Below are 17903 nucleotides of genomic sequence, written 5' to 3'. Positions count from 1 at the left end.
AAAAATTCTAGTCACTCAAAAAAATTGGACCATGGCAAAAAAAATTATATGCTTGATGCATTTTGGATCCAAAGGATATGCAGTTCTACTTTTTTAGATTATTGTGTTTTCCTAGTTCCGGAATTTATTGGATGCATGAAAAAAATCTCTGGAGGTTTGGTATGTAGTTGAAAAAAACCTTTATCATGGGAAAGAGTCTAGCAGGTACAGCAAATGAGGATGATATGAATTCATGATTAGCTTTGGTATTAGATTGGAATTCAAATTAGATTAATCTAATTTGACTAATTAGATTAATTAGATTAATTTAATCTAACTCCAGTTTTGAAAGAAATGGCAGCAGTAAATTGTAAATTTAAGACACTGAAATGTTATGGGTACTATGTCCAACTCTCTGGACTTTAATATCACCAGTGCTTTTAAAAAGCTTGTTCTTCAGTTTTGTTGATTTCTTGTGTTTTTGTTGATGTAATTTAGTGTTTCTTGATTGGTAAAGATTACCTAATCAGACCTAATGTGTCTCAGTAATGAAAGTTTCTACAGCTCTTAAGAAATTACAATGGGATTTTACATTTCCCTTACAAGACTGAAAAAATGGGAAAGTTTGCCTACTCGCTTCTCAATTAAATTGCTTTTTATTCTAACAACCATACCTAGAAGAAGAAGAATACATTATCCCTGGAAGTGTTCAAGGCCAGGCTGGATGGTGCTCTGAGCAACCTGGTGTAGGGGAAAGTGTCCCAGCCCATGGCAGGGGAGATGGAACGCGGTGATCTTTAAGGTCTCTTCCAACCCAAATTATTTTATGATTCTGTGATTATGGGTATTATCACACTACATTCTTTATTCATCCTGTGTGCTACATGACTAGCTTATAAGGAATACCTGCAGTCTGTGTGTTATAAGAAATAAGTAGGGCTAAGCTTGCATTCTGTTCACCTGCAGGGTACAAGTTGCTTCCTGCGCTGGGTCCGAAACCTTGATGATGAGCTTCATGCACTCGTAGCTGGTGAGTCCATGGAAAGTTTGTGTTGTATGTGTTGGGACTCTGCAAGTATTCCTCTTGTCTGTCCTCCCATTCCATTTTCAGACTTCTGTGATGAAAATAGGACTTTGTTCCTATTCCTGTGTACATCAAGGTTGTGTCAAAGTGACAGTGATGTTTCAAGTAGTGTCAAGGAAAGAGTTGCAATTAAAATTGTAAGGCAAATTCAGTCAAATGTGGAGTTTATGGTCAGCTCCAAGGACAGTATATTACGGTGTGCATAAATATAAACTTGTCCTTTAATCTGCAGCTGTAGACATGTGAGATGAAAGTACTCACTCTTCCATATTCCACAGAATACACATTGAGCTCCATGGGGTCCAAAGAAAGATGATTTTACCATGAAATTTGTGTGGTGGTGAGGCCCTTCCCTCATGTGCATCTGTCACATGTTAGAACCACAGAGATCTCTCATCCCACAAAAACCAGAGAAATTTGACAGTGTGCTCCTGAGAACAGATTTGTTTCAGCTTTCTGAGACTTTCTCTTTTTAGTGCTACAAACCTTATTTGGGCAGCAAAAAGCCATCACTGAACTGTGCTGTCTGTAGCAGCAGAAATAAATAGTCCTATGCAGTGTTTGTTGGACTGACACACAACAGTGACCTTAACAACGCAAACCACAACCTTAACAATGCTTTTCTAATTGTTACAGGGTGTCTAGCAGGAATTTCTATGATGTTTTACAAAAGTACAACTATCTCTATGTATCTGGTGTCTAAATTAGTAGAGGTAAGTTATTATCCTCCTAAAGGAGGTCTTCATTTCATCTATTTTTCAAGGCAGAAGAAAAGAAAGTGAAGGTCAGAGGTTTTATCAGGCAATTCCAGTAAAATACAAAGTTGTATGGTGATGGTGTTTCACGACATGTGTGCCAAGAGGCAATGTTGCCATGTGGTCTCATGTCTTTCTTACTTTCTTTTCTTTGACTAATTTTAAATGTCCTTTATCCACTGGTCTTCATGTATATTCTCCACCAATTTTTTTTAATCTCCTGACAACCCTTTGCTTTGTAGTTTTTGCAGATTTTTAAAATCAGAAAGTTCCAAGAATGTCTATTCTGCCAGAAACATAAATCAGACCTAGTCTTTAATTGCAGATTTATTGCCAAAAGCTGCAGCTTAACTTCCTGCCTTTGTTCCCTTACTTTGGCATTCAGCAGTCTAAGATAACTCAGAATAGCTTAGGTTTTGGTCTATAGCTGAAGTTGTTTGTCACTGTACTACAGCTGATTGAATTCCCAGCTTTGGAAGGAACTTTGTTCTAATTACTATTCTTCAGGCTTGAATTATTTCTCTGAACTTGCTAAAATTAGGAACTCAGGAAAAAAAAATTAGTTACAGAGTTTGGGTATGTTGATTATACTTTTCTAACCAGCATTTGATTTCTTACTGTGATTTTTCCAGAAAATTGAGACTTAGTCATGGTCAATTCCCCAACACTACCACTGCAATGAGTTGATAAGGTTCTTTCACTATGCATCATACCTGAATCACATATTTCTCCTGCAGAACTTGAAGGCCTTGTTCTCTAGTGATAATTATCCACGTCCATTACCAGCGCAGAATTAATTTTAGAGATCATAAAAAGAAGAAACTTTTTTTTTTGTTACACATAAAATGAAATATAAAAAGGGAAGATATTCTCTGTTTCTCCTCCTGGTTATCCCAGACCAAGCTCTGAAGGCAGTTGGTCATATAAAGGCAAATCCGAGTTATCCATAATGACTTTTAGAACTCAAGTTGTAAAAAACCCAGTATTGTCTTGTATTGCCGATGCTTTTCTGGGGACTTTGAGACATCTTGGCTATGGGGAAATAAGAAAAGCGCTGTGTGTTCTTTCTTTTTTTTTTTTTTACTACTTTTATCATCTTATGCAAGCCAAGGGTAACTGACCAAAGAGGCGTGTGCTGCTTTGCAAGGTCAGGCTGTGCTCAGGAAAATAAACTGTACATGTTTTCTCAGAAAGTAAAGTATGTGATTTCAAGCTGTTTAAGAACAGTGAATATTCACTTTGTTGGAATAGTTATTGCATTGTTCTTTTGCTTTTTTAAAATGAAGAATTTAACAGAGCAAACTTTCCCCTTTTTATCTTTAGGTTCTGTAAAACTCAAGCTGTTGCTAGTCCTGTTATGTGCAGTAATAGCTTCTTAGTAGATTGATCTTGTGCAGCATCTGTAATCTGTTTTAATCAACATCACATTTGTGGGCATATAAAAAAAGATAAAGTTGATGTGGGGTTTTTTTTAAAGGTAAAAGAAAAAAGTAAAAAGATACTTTGATTTTGTTGCATTCAACATTTTTTGTTTATTTTTATAGACTATATACTTCAAAGGCATTGAAGCAGGGAAGGTTCCCTATTTTCCTCATGCAGACAGCATCATCTATGCCATTTCTACATCGATATGCTTTCAGGCAGTAAGTATGTTCTCTAACACATGAAATGCTTTACATCAAATGTTGAATGAAAAGAGGAGCACAGGGAGATAGTTCTGTAGAAAAGATGGTGAGATGTAGTGATTCACAGCACCATGCTCCTGCATCCTGATTTTGAGTCTCACTGGGGGAAGGTCAATCCTAGGACTCAGTTTCTCCTTTGCTTACAGCTGAATACATTATACAAAACATTGAATTCTTTCGAAAGAATCTTAAAATGCACTCACCTGGAAGATGAACATTAATGTACGAACTTCCATGAGCATGTGAAAGGACAGTTTTTCAAGTAGGCAAACAGTATAATACAATATTTTATGTTTTTTTAAATCAACTGAAAGTTTCCACTCACTTAAATTAATATTGCCTAAAACAGTGAAAACTGCAAAGTGTTTCATTTGACACAAGCAGTAGTACCATTTTTTCTACTTCTCAAGTTAGCTACATGCCTTTAACCTCAGTCCTTTTATTGTCTGCATCAGCTAGAAAATCAACTTTTCAGTGCTACCCAAATAGCTCTACTATTCTACTACATCTCACCGTTTCTAGACCTTCTGCTGAAACATCCCTGCATGAACTACGTATTCTCTGGACTTCGATAACTATTTATATTTTTTGTGCCCCCCAATAAAGAGAATATAAAATGACCCTAAAGCAATCTTCTGCAATCTTGTGCTTAACAGGATGTTTGAGAGACACTCCTCCTCCTCATTCTTCCCATGTACTTGGGAATAGTTCTAAGTCTAGTATCAAAGTGAATTGATATTTTGGTGCTTGGGATGTGCCTGAAGGTCTCCAAAATACTCCTCACAGGGACAACTGTGTGAGACTAACAGACAAAAAGTTCATATGAGAAAAGAAGGGTTTTTTGGTTACATAATAACTAATTGGAAAACTAATCTAAGACTAGAAACAAATTGCTAGGTTTAGCAGGAAGAAGGAAGGAGAAATTAGAGAAAGGATCTATGTATGCTGAGATGTTTGTTATTCTCTATATTTCTAAGTGACCCGGAAAAGTAATGGAATAGAGAGAAGACATGGATTTTGAATGTATGACATTATTTAGGATAATGTAGCATGAAATATAAATATGACTACAAGAAATGGTGGATCACAAAATGCAGAATGGATAGGGGATTAAGTAGGAGGTAAATTTGGCATCCACCAGTCCAGAGTCGCGCACATAGGAGTAATGATTGTTGTTGCCTTCTCTGCAATGAGACGTAAGTTAATTGTCATCACTGGTAAAATACTGTATTCTGGGAATATTTGTCTGTGCTGGTGGTGGTCATACGAGCATTGAATTCAGCAGAGAGCAGTAAAAATGAGTTCCATAACAATCCTTTTGCTGATTTTGGCTACCTAATGTAGCAGATGAAACTTTTGCCTGACACTGTCAGCTGGCTCTGACAGAATCCTCTCCTTGCAGGCTGTCATGGAAGTTCAGAACCTGAGACCTTCATACTGGAAATTTCTTTTACGATTAACAAGGGGCAGGTATGTACTCAGGGCTGTGTTCTGGCTTGTGTAAACCTGTCATTGATCACACTCAGCTTTCTGTGTCATTCACTGCCAGCAGCAGAGTGCTACAAGTACATGAGGGCTAATTTCCTGTGGATTTACTTTGCTTTTCAAATGGTTTCCAGTACCCTTGAAGTTCTTTGCTGCTGAAGTGACATTGCTGGGTTTAGTGTAATGACAGGAGCAGACTGCTCTAGTGAAGACTATCTAGCAGATGAGTATTTTACTTGAAGCCTTTGTAGCCCACCCTATGGAGGGTGGGATGCTTTCAAGTTCTATTGGAACATGAAGAATCCAGTAAACGACTGTTGAAGAAATCAGTATGTACAGTGATTAACAGCATGGTATTACTATGGGTCTAAAAGCATTACTGGAAATGTCAGAATATCTCATAAGAATACTTGAAAGTTTCAGTACTTTTTTATAGCTGTTTCAGTTGGGAAAGTGTTTTTTTTTTCTTGTAAAGCTAATGAAAAATTTTCACTGATCATAATCATGAATATACACTGTAATATAGTGGATGTTTTTCCTCTTTGCTGCAGGAATCTAAAAAACTTTCTTTTAAAATGAGATCTTGTTGTAACTGACTTACAAAAATACAGTTTAGTGAATTGTACACTGATATACTGGTGCAGTGTGTGGCAGGAACAAGGCATCCAAATCTTGATCAGTTTATGAATGGGGTTATAAAAAGTAATGTTTCTCGTGACAACGAGCTCTCCAGGCTGTAAAATTAGAAGTGAAATCAGAGGCTAGTCCCTGGAGCATGTTGAACCTACACTCCTCGTGGCACAGTACACACGAGGTGATTGAATACATTGCAAGATTTAGTGGGAAGCTTTCCTTGGGATGCCTGGAGGCAGTCCTTAGGCAACCTCTGAGGCCATACAAACATGATACAGGGAATGATGTCAGTACAGATGTCCAATTTTGGCTGCATTTTTTCATTTTGTACTAATCCTAAGCTTGCCTTAATTGAAGGAGAGGAAGGAGTACAAATTCTATTCTGCTTATTTATTTTATCTGAAGCAAATCCCTTTAATAGTAATTTTGACACTCTCTCCATAAAGGCAATTTCTTTTGATATTTCATACGCTTTTCATTCTATAGTTGTGAAGAACAACAAAATGGAAGTAGGTTGTAACACCCAGAAAATTGGCATCCAGACTTGGACAGGCAGGGCCACAGTTTGCTCTGGAGTGAGAGAGAACAGCAGTATATTTTGGTTTGACCTTTTTTTTGTGGAATTGAAAGTAAAAGGGGACCCTTCCTCTTTTTCATAAGTTGCATTTTTGAAGTACACTAACACAAACATTATTAGCCACATTTTTCAAACGCAATTTTTAAAAAAATCGTTATTGCCTGAGGTGAAAAACTTTCAATATCTGAACAGTGCAGGTTGAAGCCTATATGTCACAGATTTTGGTAAACTTTTGTGACATTAAATAATTTTATTTTTTCATAAGTGAGTCATGCATTCATACTTTCTTGTCTTTTCTTTTTCAGGTTTGCTCTCATGAATAGGAAAGTTTTAGATGTGTTTGGTACTGAAGCATCTAAGAACTTCAAGGATTTCACACCTAAACTTGACCCAAGATACACAGTTGTGCCACCAGAGCTACCACTGGAGCTGTCTTGAACACGACAGTGTGGCTTGACATTGAATGTGATCAGCATTTTGTCCTGAAAAGTTAATTAACTTGACAGTCGTATGTATGGAGGAGGACTAGGGCTCCACTTCAGTATTACTTCAATGAGAAAAGCTTTTTACCAATCAGAAATACTGAAGCTTTGCAGGGAGGTGTGGCTTAGTGATTAAGCCCCTTCCATAAGCAGAAAACATTTCTGGATTGCTGTAGTTGGTTGACAGTATGGTAGAATCCTGAATGAATTAAACAAATGAGTAATATATTTAGAGAAGTAAAACATAAATATGCTTCATAATTTCAAAAATTCCATAGTTCATACCAGTAGACTATTTCTTGGTAAAACTAAAAGTAATTCTTAATTTAGAAATGAAGACAATTGGCATCGTTTAGGTCCAAAATTTTACCTGATCTTAAAAAGATTGCAGTCTGGTGAAAATGCCTCCCTGGTTTTTCAAATTGCGTCAATGATTTGTCTCAAAAGAGCCACCACCCCCTCGTTAGTTAAAATTAGATTATTTTTTCACAGCTGTGGTTGCAAAATAAGGCATTCCTTAGGAAAAGAAAACGCATATTGATTCAGAAATCACATTCCAGGGCTGTAAATTCCTCTGATGACACAGATAACAGGCAAGGAAAACAAGAAGGCGGTTCGGGTGGCTGCTGTGCGCTGAGGAGCGGCGGGTGTGGTGGTCAGCATCTGCCAAGTGGAAAAGGACACAGCTGGCAGAGGAAGGAATGAAACATTCCAGCCTCTGAGATGGTGTTGGAAACAGCAGACAGTTACAAAAATAAAAAAGCCAAGAACAAAACAAAACAAAGCAAAACACCCGCCCACCTCCCCCCTCCCCAGATAAAATATACTGAAGCAAAATGTTTATTTTTGAAAGGGTTTGACATTGTCACCTTAGATGGCATTGGGTTGTTTGTTGGGCTGCAGCACCAGCCAGCGTTTCAAGCATTTCTTTGGAAGAGAATTGACCCCTGAGGTTAGGCTGTTGCAGAGAACAGTTTTGACAATCAGATTAATAGTCTTTTTTCCTTGTTATTGGTGAAGAGTGGTTTTCCACCAGGCTATCGGACTCACGACTGGCACAGTTACATTAAATTTTATGTGGTACTCAATGCAAATAACTACCTACACAAAGTCCATCTCATTTTTAGTGTACATGTTTCCACAGATTTGTGTTCTAAAGTGAAACCTTGACATGCTAATTGCTTTTTTTTTCCTTTGCTTTTTTGAGCTTTTTTAATTATAACCCATTCTGGTGGTGCTGAATGGTGTTCATTACCCTAGAAGTTAATGAGAAGATGAACTATATTCACATTCAACTGAAAAAACTGAAAAGAAGCGAGATGAGCCAGGGAAATTGCAGTAGGTTTGCATGTATTTTAAAAACAAAAAAAAAAAAAAAAAGAAGAAATCAGTGTTTTATTGGAAGTCTTTATCAGATAATATGAACCGGACTAATTAGTAGACTCTTTGTCTTGTAACACTGTAATCTTACCCCAGTCATAACCATATTTTAATTCCAATTAGCTGAATTTCTTACTATTGAATATACTATCAAATATAAATTTTTATCAAATTTATTGTCATGATAATTTTAAAAATTTGTGCACAAAATCTGCTTCTTCATCAGCTACATGAACAGTGATGTTTCGTCACTGTTACTAAAGGTGCTTCATCCTTTTAAACAGTGGTTGTCCAATTTAGTGTGACTAAAGTTCTACAAGTTAGTTTGTATCCAGTATTTTGTTGCTTGGAATTATATTCGAATTCCTCAAAAGGAAATAAAAGTTAATTGAACAAAAACTTTAAAAGGATTGTAAGAGATTTGTAGTGTTTTTCCACTGGAATATGGTCTGAAGTATTTGACCTTGTAAAGTCTGAGAAGTTATATATTTTAGGTGGTATATTAGAACTCACAAAATATATTATGAATACTTTCTAGTGTAACAATATACCATTCTCAAACTTAAAGATATTTTATAGATGGGTTAAGTTTTTCCACTGGAATGACAATTGTGATTGTTTCTCTATTTGAGGGTTTTTTTGGGAAAAAAAATCCAGGAACTACATCTCAGCAGCTAAATAACAGTTTTGTCTATGTTTCTTGCTTCCAAAATTCACAGTTGTTTCAAGTTATTTTCATGTAATATAAAGAGAAATTAAAAATTTTTAAATTATTTTTATTCAAATTGAATATATGTAAGAGAAAAAAAAATAAAGTCCTAATGTTCTTCCCAATAATAAACAGTTGCTGCTTTAAAAAGTGACTTTTTTGGCCATGTTGTTAATAAGACCAGTAGACCAGGTTCCACTAGACCAGGTTGCTCAGAGCCCATCCAACCTGGCCTTGCATGTTTCCAGGGATGGGGCATCCACCATCTCTCTAGGCAACCTGTGCCAGTTTGCAGGCATTAGCCCTGGAAGGGATTCCTGGTGGTGAAGGAACGCCAGGAATGTGACTGTGCATTTAAATTTGTTGCAAAATAAAGTCTTAATGCAATGTCAGTGAAAAGTGTCTTGGTTTGGAAAGACAGGAATCTGCTAAGGAAGGCAGGAGCCTCCCCTGAAATGGAGAATGTAAACCCTCCCCACCCCTCCGAATTGCTTTTAAATTAAGGGGCTCTCAGGCAAAAAATATGGGAGAAGGTAATAACAATTCTTTAATAGGGAAGAAAAAATAAAAGGATAAAATAAACAATGCAGTACACTAGAACAACACTGACAGAGTCAGAACCCAACCCTGGCCCTGTGGGTCAGGGTGTTGGTAGCAGTCCAATTGGAAATGTGGCTGCAGTCCTCCTGAAGTGTCAGGGGAGGTTCTGTTGGAGCAGGGGGGTCCTGTAGAGAAGGATGTATTCTTCCTCTGAAGATCCAGTAGAAGAAGAGGCAGCTGCTGTTCCTCTGGGGAATCCAGTGGAGAAAGCTGTGCTGGTGTCTCAAAACCTCTGGATTATATCTGGGTAGCAATGCTTGGCTCCTCCCCCTGAGCAAAGCATCTCGCAATTGGATGTTATAGTTCTTATCAGTCATGCACTGACATTCAATTGCCTGTTATCAGCAGATGTCCCCTCCCGAGGGAGGAGTGATTGTGGTCACTCAAAGAGAGAGATAAGGCATACTGCCCACTTGACAAAAGATAATCTGCCATGCAGATGGTAATGGAATACATCTTGCATTGCAATCTGGAACAAAGAGGGAACACCAGGGCTGTTCAGCTGGCAACTTCAGCTCTGCACTTCCATGAGTAACGAGGTGAGTTGATGTTGCTGTTTCTTTTTCAAACAGAGCAAACCGCCTGTCCTGATGTGCGGGCAGGGAAGAGCCACACAGCCTGAGCTCTGCTGGCCACCTGGCTGGATGGTCGGGCCACATGTGGCTGAAAGGCCAGCCCTTTCTGCCTCCGGATGTTCATCATCACAGGATGGTGGCTCTCTGATGATGCCAAACTTCCTGCAAAAGTTTATTTTGCAGAGAGGAATACAGGGGTAGGTGGGAAGCGGTGGGTCAACCTGAAATGTCACAGTTCTGCAGTAGAGGTTTGGGTGTCCTTAGGGAGTCTGCTCAGGGCAACGGTGCTTGGCTCCCTGCAGGCATCTCAGGAGGCTGGTGCTTCCTCACCCATGGCTCCCAGAAACAAGCATGGCCTATGGCGTAGTTCTTCATCCCTCCCTCGCCTCTGCTCATCTCAGTGTTGGGTCATTCCCCTTTGTGAGTACCCCTTCCTTTTTTCCAAGCCACTGTGCTTTTGCCTATGTTTGGGGACATGAGAAAGTTTTTTTCCAGATTCCTGGTGACATCCCAGGTAGAAGAGTCTGCTGTGGTCTGAGCCCAGCCTTATGCTCAGATTCAGAACAGCTTGTGTGCAGCTTCAATTGCCAACTCTGTCAGAGGAAAATATTTTTGGACAAGTGGTCCTTGAGTGTGCGTGCACTGACAAGGCACAAAAAGGTGGCAAGAAAATCAGTGAGGATTGTACTAAGGTTTTATAATTCTGAGGATTTTTTTCACACAACTGCATTTAACTTGGGGGAAGAGGCAGGGCCCAGGCTTTCTGTGTCTGGAATCAATGGTTTTAGAAGTCTTTATCAACTTATGTGATTCTACACTAGTGTTATGAGCCCTTACTCTGGTGCAAAAGCACAGGACTAGGGGGATGTAGCAAAATGCAATTCCAGTCAGTGAAATCATTTTGGTGGCTGTAGTTTTGTGCCTAAATATTTGTCCAGAGGTCTCCATTTCCAGATTGGTTTTTCTCTCAATTTCCAGTGGGAGGGTGCCTCACAAGTCATGTCCTTTGACAAAACTAATACATTTTCTCTCCTACCTTTGAGAATGCAACAGAAAAATATGACAGTTTTCCTTGAGCTACACAGTTTGCTTGGGTTTTCTTACTATTTAGTAGTAGATCCTGGATGTTTTATTTATCCTGTAGATACCTTAACAGTAAGGTTTTAAGGCAACAATTTTTCCCCCATAAGAAGCCTAAAACTGCCATTGTGGATATACTGGCAAAATCACCCAGTGCTCTTCCTTGCCTTTAGCCACGCTGGAATGGGATCCCTTCACTCAGGACACAGCACCCACCCTTTGCAGCAGATGGATTATGTCCTTCCATCTCCATCAAACAGGACACTTGCTTTACCAACATGCTGCTTTGAACATGGCAAGCAGAAATGTGAACTAGAGCCCACTTTAATCCCAAGGACCATTTTTTTTTCCCCGGCACAGGCCAGGGAGATTTCTACTCACTAATTAAAATGGAGAACAGTCAGAAGAATTCTAAACATTAATGCCAAAATTTTGTGCAGGGTAGAGGAGTCTGTTGGAAATCCAGGTGAATGATTAATCTCCTCATGCTGGTGGAATCCAATGGATGATTCTTCCCTTCAGCTGCCACAATGGAGGGATAAAAGATGCTGCTATGGCTGTTGGAGCAGGAGCTGATGAGACTGTTCCCAGGCCTGCTTGAAGTTTACAGGAGACCTATCACATGGTCAGGGGCAGAGGCAAGGCTTTTTTTCTGTATTTTCCTAGTATTTTAGAGTGAAAGCCTATTTTCCCATAACAGACAGTAAAAACTTGCAAGAAAGGGCAAATTGGGCTGAGATGAACAGATCTGATGTGAGAGTCCCAACTTGAAGTGCTGCTGATTGCACTGCATTGATACAAACATAAAAAACCTAGTTCTAAAGAACCCAGAAATGTTGGTTTGCTCTTTGTCTATTGGCTGCAAAACAAATGAAAAATGAAAGAAATTTTCCCCCTCACCATGATAAGTAACTCAACTGGGAAACTCCTTTCCCTTGACCATTTACATTAGTTGAAAAAGTGACCAAAATGTCAGCTCTAACTATACCCAAAGGCTTAAAAAAGACATTGGCTCATGTGGTGCAGTCCTTAACCCATTGCCATCACTGCCACATGGGTTTGAGACAGTATTATCTGTGCATTATATTCACCTACAGGAGCTGTAGGTAGTGTGCAGTGTGGAACAGTCGCTTGGACAAAAGTCATCTTTGAAGGCACATGGCCTTGATTTCCCAGCTCATGTACCAGGGATGATGAAGAAATCCAGTTGGTTTATATAACAGTACAGCTTAATCCTCTGCAAGGTCACAAGGACAGCAAGGAGGTGTCTGGAAATCAGCAGGTGTCCTGGAAATCAGCAGGTGTCCTGTTCAGCCAGGTGCTCTGTCCCACAGCTGTCAGTGGAGCACAAACTGCTGTGGATCCAAAAACACAACGGTGTTGCTCATGCAGAGCATGTCAGGAAATGAAAAAGCTGGTGTGTGCCCTGATAGTTCTACTTCATGCTTGCAGGCTTACAAGGATCAAAGACATCCCCTGTCATATGGGTTTTTCTGTATGGAACCAGCTTCATCTGCCCAGGCACAGCCTGCTGGAAGCCAGGCAGGAAACCAGTGACCACAAGAACAAACTGAGGATTGTTAAACCAAAGGCCATTCACCACCACAGGCTTCCTGTGATGCCTTGGAGCCTGTTTCTCAGGTCTCTGCTGGAGTCAGCCAGGACGGGGCGGATTAGAGCACTCCCAGCAAAGGGGGCTGAGCCAGACTGGCTGCTGCCACCAGAGCTGTGCCCAGCAGCTCCCCACCATGTGCAACACACAGAACAAAGCTGCTCTGATGGAAAACCTCCCCTTTGATGGTGCCCTTCATGTGCTGGCCTGCCTGGGAACTCAGCTCCATGCAGTCTCCGATGGTCAGCTGTTTGTGAGCATGACTTCAGCTTCATCTGTCTCTGGGAAAGAGGGAGCCTGGATACAGCCTTCACAGTGCTCCTGTGGAAGCTGAATGCTGAAGTCCTGCTCACCTCAGCTGGAGTTTCTGCTCACCTGTCTGTCCCCCTCCAGCTGCATGGTCCTCATTCAACCCCATGGTTACCTGCAGCTGTTGAAGATTATCTGCATCCCAGCTCCAGGCCTTGTAAACTCCAAAGATGATCCAACAGGGAGAGCTCAGCCTTTTTGCTCAGCTGGGAACAGCAGCAGTGGGGCTGCCCTTAGCTGAGGATGTGTTTGGCTTTAATGCTGGCTTTGATCTGTACACAGACAAGGATGCTGGGCAGGAATTATTGCTTGCTCCAGCAATCATAATACCACTCAGCATGGGATTAATTTTTGATTCCATGAGTTAGTTTTAAATTATTTTGCTGTAATAAATTGGAGTGGGAAGAGAATATTCTCACAAAGATGAGACTGAGTCCAAATAAAACAGTGTATGTAGCAATGCAAAGTGTTTTTCCTGGGAATCTGGAGGGGCTGAAGCCATGTTTTCAGACGTTAGCTCAGAACCTTGGAGCAAATCTTCCTTTGAGCTCTCATTCTTAAGAGTTTTCTGTTTGATAAGGAAAGAGTGACCTTTTGCTTGCTGTGTTGGGCAGTGTTGCCCAGGACTTGACAATAAAAGCACTTTATGCTGTCATGTACAAGCAAGATCTTCCTCCCCTCCTGTATGCTCCCTCCTGCAGTAGTTGAGAGCATGGATTAGATTCCTAAGTGACTTAGGAGTATCAGTCTCCATTTTTGGAGGTTCAGCTTCAAATCATGATTCTCAAAATCCGTCTGAGGTTAAGTTTAACTTGACAGTAGTGTGCTCCTTTCAGTTGTGAAAACCTCCAAGAACCTTCTGTGCTGCCACTTCTGCATGGATTTTGTGAGCTGTGATAATGCTGAGAAGCCTTCTGCCTCCCACAGGACCACAAGGGTGCAAGGGTCCCTTTGCCAAGGCCAGTCCCCTAGGGCAACAGCTGACCAGATGGAATGAGGTCTGGCCCATGTAAACTCCTGGATATGTCCCAAGACCTGCTGGCTGTGTCCGGGTTGGTCCTGGCCAACAAATGTCAATTTGTTGAGCTTACAAACAAATTAGCTCTGAGAGCTCACCTTTTCTGTCCTAGCAACATCCCCTGGTACCCTTCAGTCTAGAGGTATGGATGCAGCACTGATGCATGGCTGGAAAGGTGTCCCTTGGAAAAGGCCCTGGGGTTGTTGGTCAGCAGCAGCTGAACCTGAGCCAGCAGTGCCCAGGTGGCCAAGAAGGGCAATGGCACCCTGGACTGGATCAGCACTGGTGTGGCCAGCAGGAGCAGGGCAGGGATTGTCCCCATGCACTGGGCACTGGTGAGGCCTCACCTCCAATCCTGTGTTCATTTCTGGGCCCCTCACTGCAAGAAGGACATTGAGGGGCTGGAGAGTGTCCAGAGAAGGGCAATGGAGCTGGGGAAGGGTCTGGGGCACAAAACTGGTGAGGAGTGGCTGAGAAAGGTGGGAGTGTTTTCCTGGAGGAAGAGAGGCTCAGCAGGACCTTCTCACATTCCACAATTGCCTGAAAGGAGGCTGTAGCCAGGGGGGACTCAGTCTCTTCTCACAGACAAAAAGCAATGGAACAAGAAGAAAAGGCCTCAAGCTGTATAAAGGGAGGTTTGGTTTGGATATGAGGAAAAATTTCTTCGCAGAAAAGGTGCCAAGCACTGGAACAGGCTGCGAAAGAAAGTGGAATGAATCACTGTCCCTGGAAGTGTTCAGAAGGCATGTTGGTGTGCTGCTCAGGGACGTGGTTTAGTGGTGGACCTGGCAGTGCTGGGTTAACTGTTGGACTCAGTGATCCTGGTGGTCTTTTCCAACCTTAATCATGACATGATTCTTTGAGGAGGGACAGGGCTTCCCACACCTCCAGCACTGCCAAGGGGCTGTTGCTGCACAGAGCACAGCAGAGGGAGGAGAGGCATGGCAGCCTTAGCTGGAGGATTGACAAAGATTTAGCTGGAATTTAGACTTGTCAAGGCAAGGCTCTGTGCCTTTTGTTTTCACAGGAAGTTTCTGATTCCCAGTTGTCGCTTACTGCTGCTAAAAGGGAGGAAAGTGACTCATGGAGTTTCCTATTGAGCTGAGGAGATATGCAGGGAAATGACTTACTAGGGACTGCCCAGACAGCCTGGCAGCAAGGGAGAAATCAGGCAAAAAGGTCTCAGATTCATTATCGTGGCTGCAAATTAATTGCCTGAGCCAGTAATGCACATAAACACATTTCTCCTGTGGGCAGTCACTGAGGGAGGGAGCGGTGCTGCTTTGCCAAGGGCCAGGGTCAGACAGGGTGATGTGCATTTTACAGCTTTAACCTCCAAAATTTACTGCATGGACAAAGCAGGAGAGGAAACCAGAGATGGCTGTGCCTGTTTCCTCTTGCTCCCCCCTTTGTCCTTCCCTGGAAATCACCATGAATTCACTAGGAAGTGCACAGACTTTCATGTGTGCTGCCAACAGCCCATGTTGTCTGCGGTCCCTGCTGCAGCCAGGCTCCAGGGCAGAGCAGCCAGCACGTCCCAGGCAGGCCCATCCCATGGGCTGCTGTGGTGGGTGCTGGGAGCAGGAGGGGCATCTCCATCCTCCCTCCTTGGCCAGAGAAACCTTCCCAGGGGTGATATCCTAGAGCACAGAAGGAGCATTTTCATGTTCCAGGGAGAAAACCTGGCTGAGAGGACGCACTCTGCTCTCAACAACATCCTTTTACTACTTCTTTAAACAAAATACCTTTTTTCTGCCTTTGAAGTCAAGAAATGAAGGAGGAAAACAAGTAACTACCATGTGAGGAAAAGCAGCCCCTCATGAGATATACAAAATTTCTGAAAAGTTATGTGAATCTGTGCCAAACTCCACAGGGAAGAGAGTACACTTTGTGCCAACAAAACCATGAGGCCGTAAAAATTGTGTGAGGAGAGGAGAGGAGAGGAGAGGAGAGGAGAGGAGAGGAGAGGAGAGGAGAGGAGAGGAGAGGAGAGGAGAGGAGAGGAGAGGAGAGGAGAGGAGAGGAGAGGAGAGGAGAGGAGAGGAGAGGAGAGGAGAGGAGAGGAGAGGAGAGGAGAGGAGAGGAGAGGAGAGGAGAGGAGAGGAGAGGAGAGGAGAGGAGAGGAGAGTCCAACTGCATGTTGTTTGTAGGCATTTAGCATTTCTAAGTTCGTCCTTGAGCAGGGGCACATGAAGTAGATGAAATGTTGCTCCTCAGGTTTAAATTTAATTTGTCCAATAAGTTCTGACGCTGTGAATGAAAAAGTGGATTGGTTTTATGGCAATGAGTGTGGAACCAAGCAGCTCTGCTTCTGTAGGAGAGATGGGGACATCAGCAAATGAATGTGGCACCTTTTGAGCAGAACAGGGGCCCTCAGCAGACTGGTAGGCAGGTTCCTACTCTCCTGCCATTCCTGTGCCTGAGAAATTGCCCCTTTTAGAGGAAATCACTTGTCTCTCATCTGGAGCCTAAGGGAGACGTTTGCCCATCAAACCTGCTACATGCCTGTACCGTGCCATGGGGCTTGTCCTCTGCTCTCATCTCCTTTTAGGGGTTTTAAAGAGCTGAGGAAAGTACTGTTGCTTCTTACAGACACAGCTGCTTGTACTCTCCAGCCACACAGCCCTTGCCTACGTGACTGTCATGAGCACTCAGATCCAGCCCTGGTTCCTTCCTGAGCTTCCCCCATGGAAGGTGAGGAGTCCTCACCGTGCTGAGATGCCAAGGCGAAAAATACTTCCCTATCAATAAACATGTTTCCAAACCTCAGCACCCAGGAATCCCTCACATCCCTAAGTGCCCTGATGCCATGAGATGGCTGAGGCTGATATAAAAATACACCCACAGGAACACACACGTGCAGATCAACACAGCACAGGGTACAAAAGTTTGGCACTTTGCTTAGTTTTGTTTCATGTGGTTTAATTTGATGCTACAGTGAGAATAGACATTTGATTTTTTTTTTTAATCAAAGGAGAAATCAAAGGAAACATTTTAATAGAGATGAAGTGTATATGTATTTCTCTCCTATAAATGCTATATAAAATCTCTGTTGCTGAGGGTTAATGCCAATCTTTTCCTGGTAATGGTACTTTTATTCCAAATGAACCATAGAAAACAAAACTATTGAGCTTAATTATATCTAACAGATATATGGTGGTCAAACTAATTTCTTCCATCAATACCTGGTTAGTTACTTGTCCCTCCTCTGTAAACAGATTTTTTTGCATGAAATCAGGTCCTATTGAAATATTTGAATTCCCTTGGCCAAACTTTTATCTTCTGATTTTTGGGTTGTCTCTAGATGAACAAAGAAGTCTGAAATAGAGTTTGCTCTGGATGCAGCTTTGCCTGATGCAGCTGTAAAAGTCTTCACTCCAGTGAGAGATGGAGTCTATCAAGTGCATGAGCTGCACCTGGAGCCCACAAGTCACTTCAGAAATCTTCACTCTTGCTCTGGGATGACCATAATACCTCACGATTTGCAGCTGTTGATAACACACCAGCAAACAGCTCTCATTGGATGCCTGTGCTCATTTCCAGGTGATTTGCCTGGATGCAGTTTGTCAGTGAGTGCTGTCAGGGGCAGGACAGAGGCTCTCACCAGATGGTTTCCCACCAGAACTCACTGAGGTGCAGGTGGGTGATGGTGGATTTGATCTTGGGGCATTTTTCAGTGCAGTGAGTGCCACATTCTGTCTCCCTGAACTCCGAGATGGAAGTGAGTCACCATGACCTGGGTTGATAAGCCCTGGGTTGCCCATGGCAGGGATGCACTGATCCAAAAGTGTAGTGTCATCCCTGGAGGCGGGAGAGGACTTTCTTGTTTCTGCAGGATGCATCCCTGAGCTGGAGTTCATATGCAAACAAAAGTACCCAACAAATGTTTCTGAGGCCTGTGTCTGCTATGCTGCACTTAATTTGTGAGGTTTTGTACAAG

At 41.9% G+C, this 17903-nt stretch overlaps 1 protein-coding gene across 1 annotated transcript in view; it reads left to right on the top strand.

Annotated features, from left to right (window-relative positions):
* The window catches only part of TMEM135 (transmembrane protein 135), a 155800-nt gene extending 146877 nt beyond the window's left edge, over window positions 1-8923 (top strand). Inside the window, exons 11-15 of the mRNA XM_058018907.1 lie at window positions 946-1009; window positions 1700-1776; window positions 3363-3461; window positions 4906-4973; window positions 6504-8923. Of these exons, the coding sequence (XP_057874890.1) occupies window positions 946-1009; window positions 1700-1776; window positions 3363-3461; window positions 4906-4973; window positions 6504-6636 (441 nt within the window). The 3' untranslated portion in view covers window positions 6637-8923. The remainder of the gene's footprint in view (window positions 1-945; window positions 1010-1699; window positions 1777-3362; window positions 3462-4905; window positions 4974-6503) is intronic.
* The last annotated feature ends 8980 nt before the right edge of the window (window positions 8924-17903 follow it).

The sequence above is a fragment of the Melospiza georgiana genome, chromosome 2, assembly GCF_028018845.1.
Source record: "Melospiza georgiana isolate bMelGeo1 chromosome 2, bMelGeo1.pri, whole genome shotgun sequence".
NCBI lineage: Eukaryota > Metazoa > Chordata > Aves > Passeriformes > Passerellidae > Melospiza > Melospiza georgiana.
This window is presented reverse-complemented; position numbering and strand designations above follow the sequence as displayed.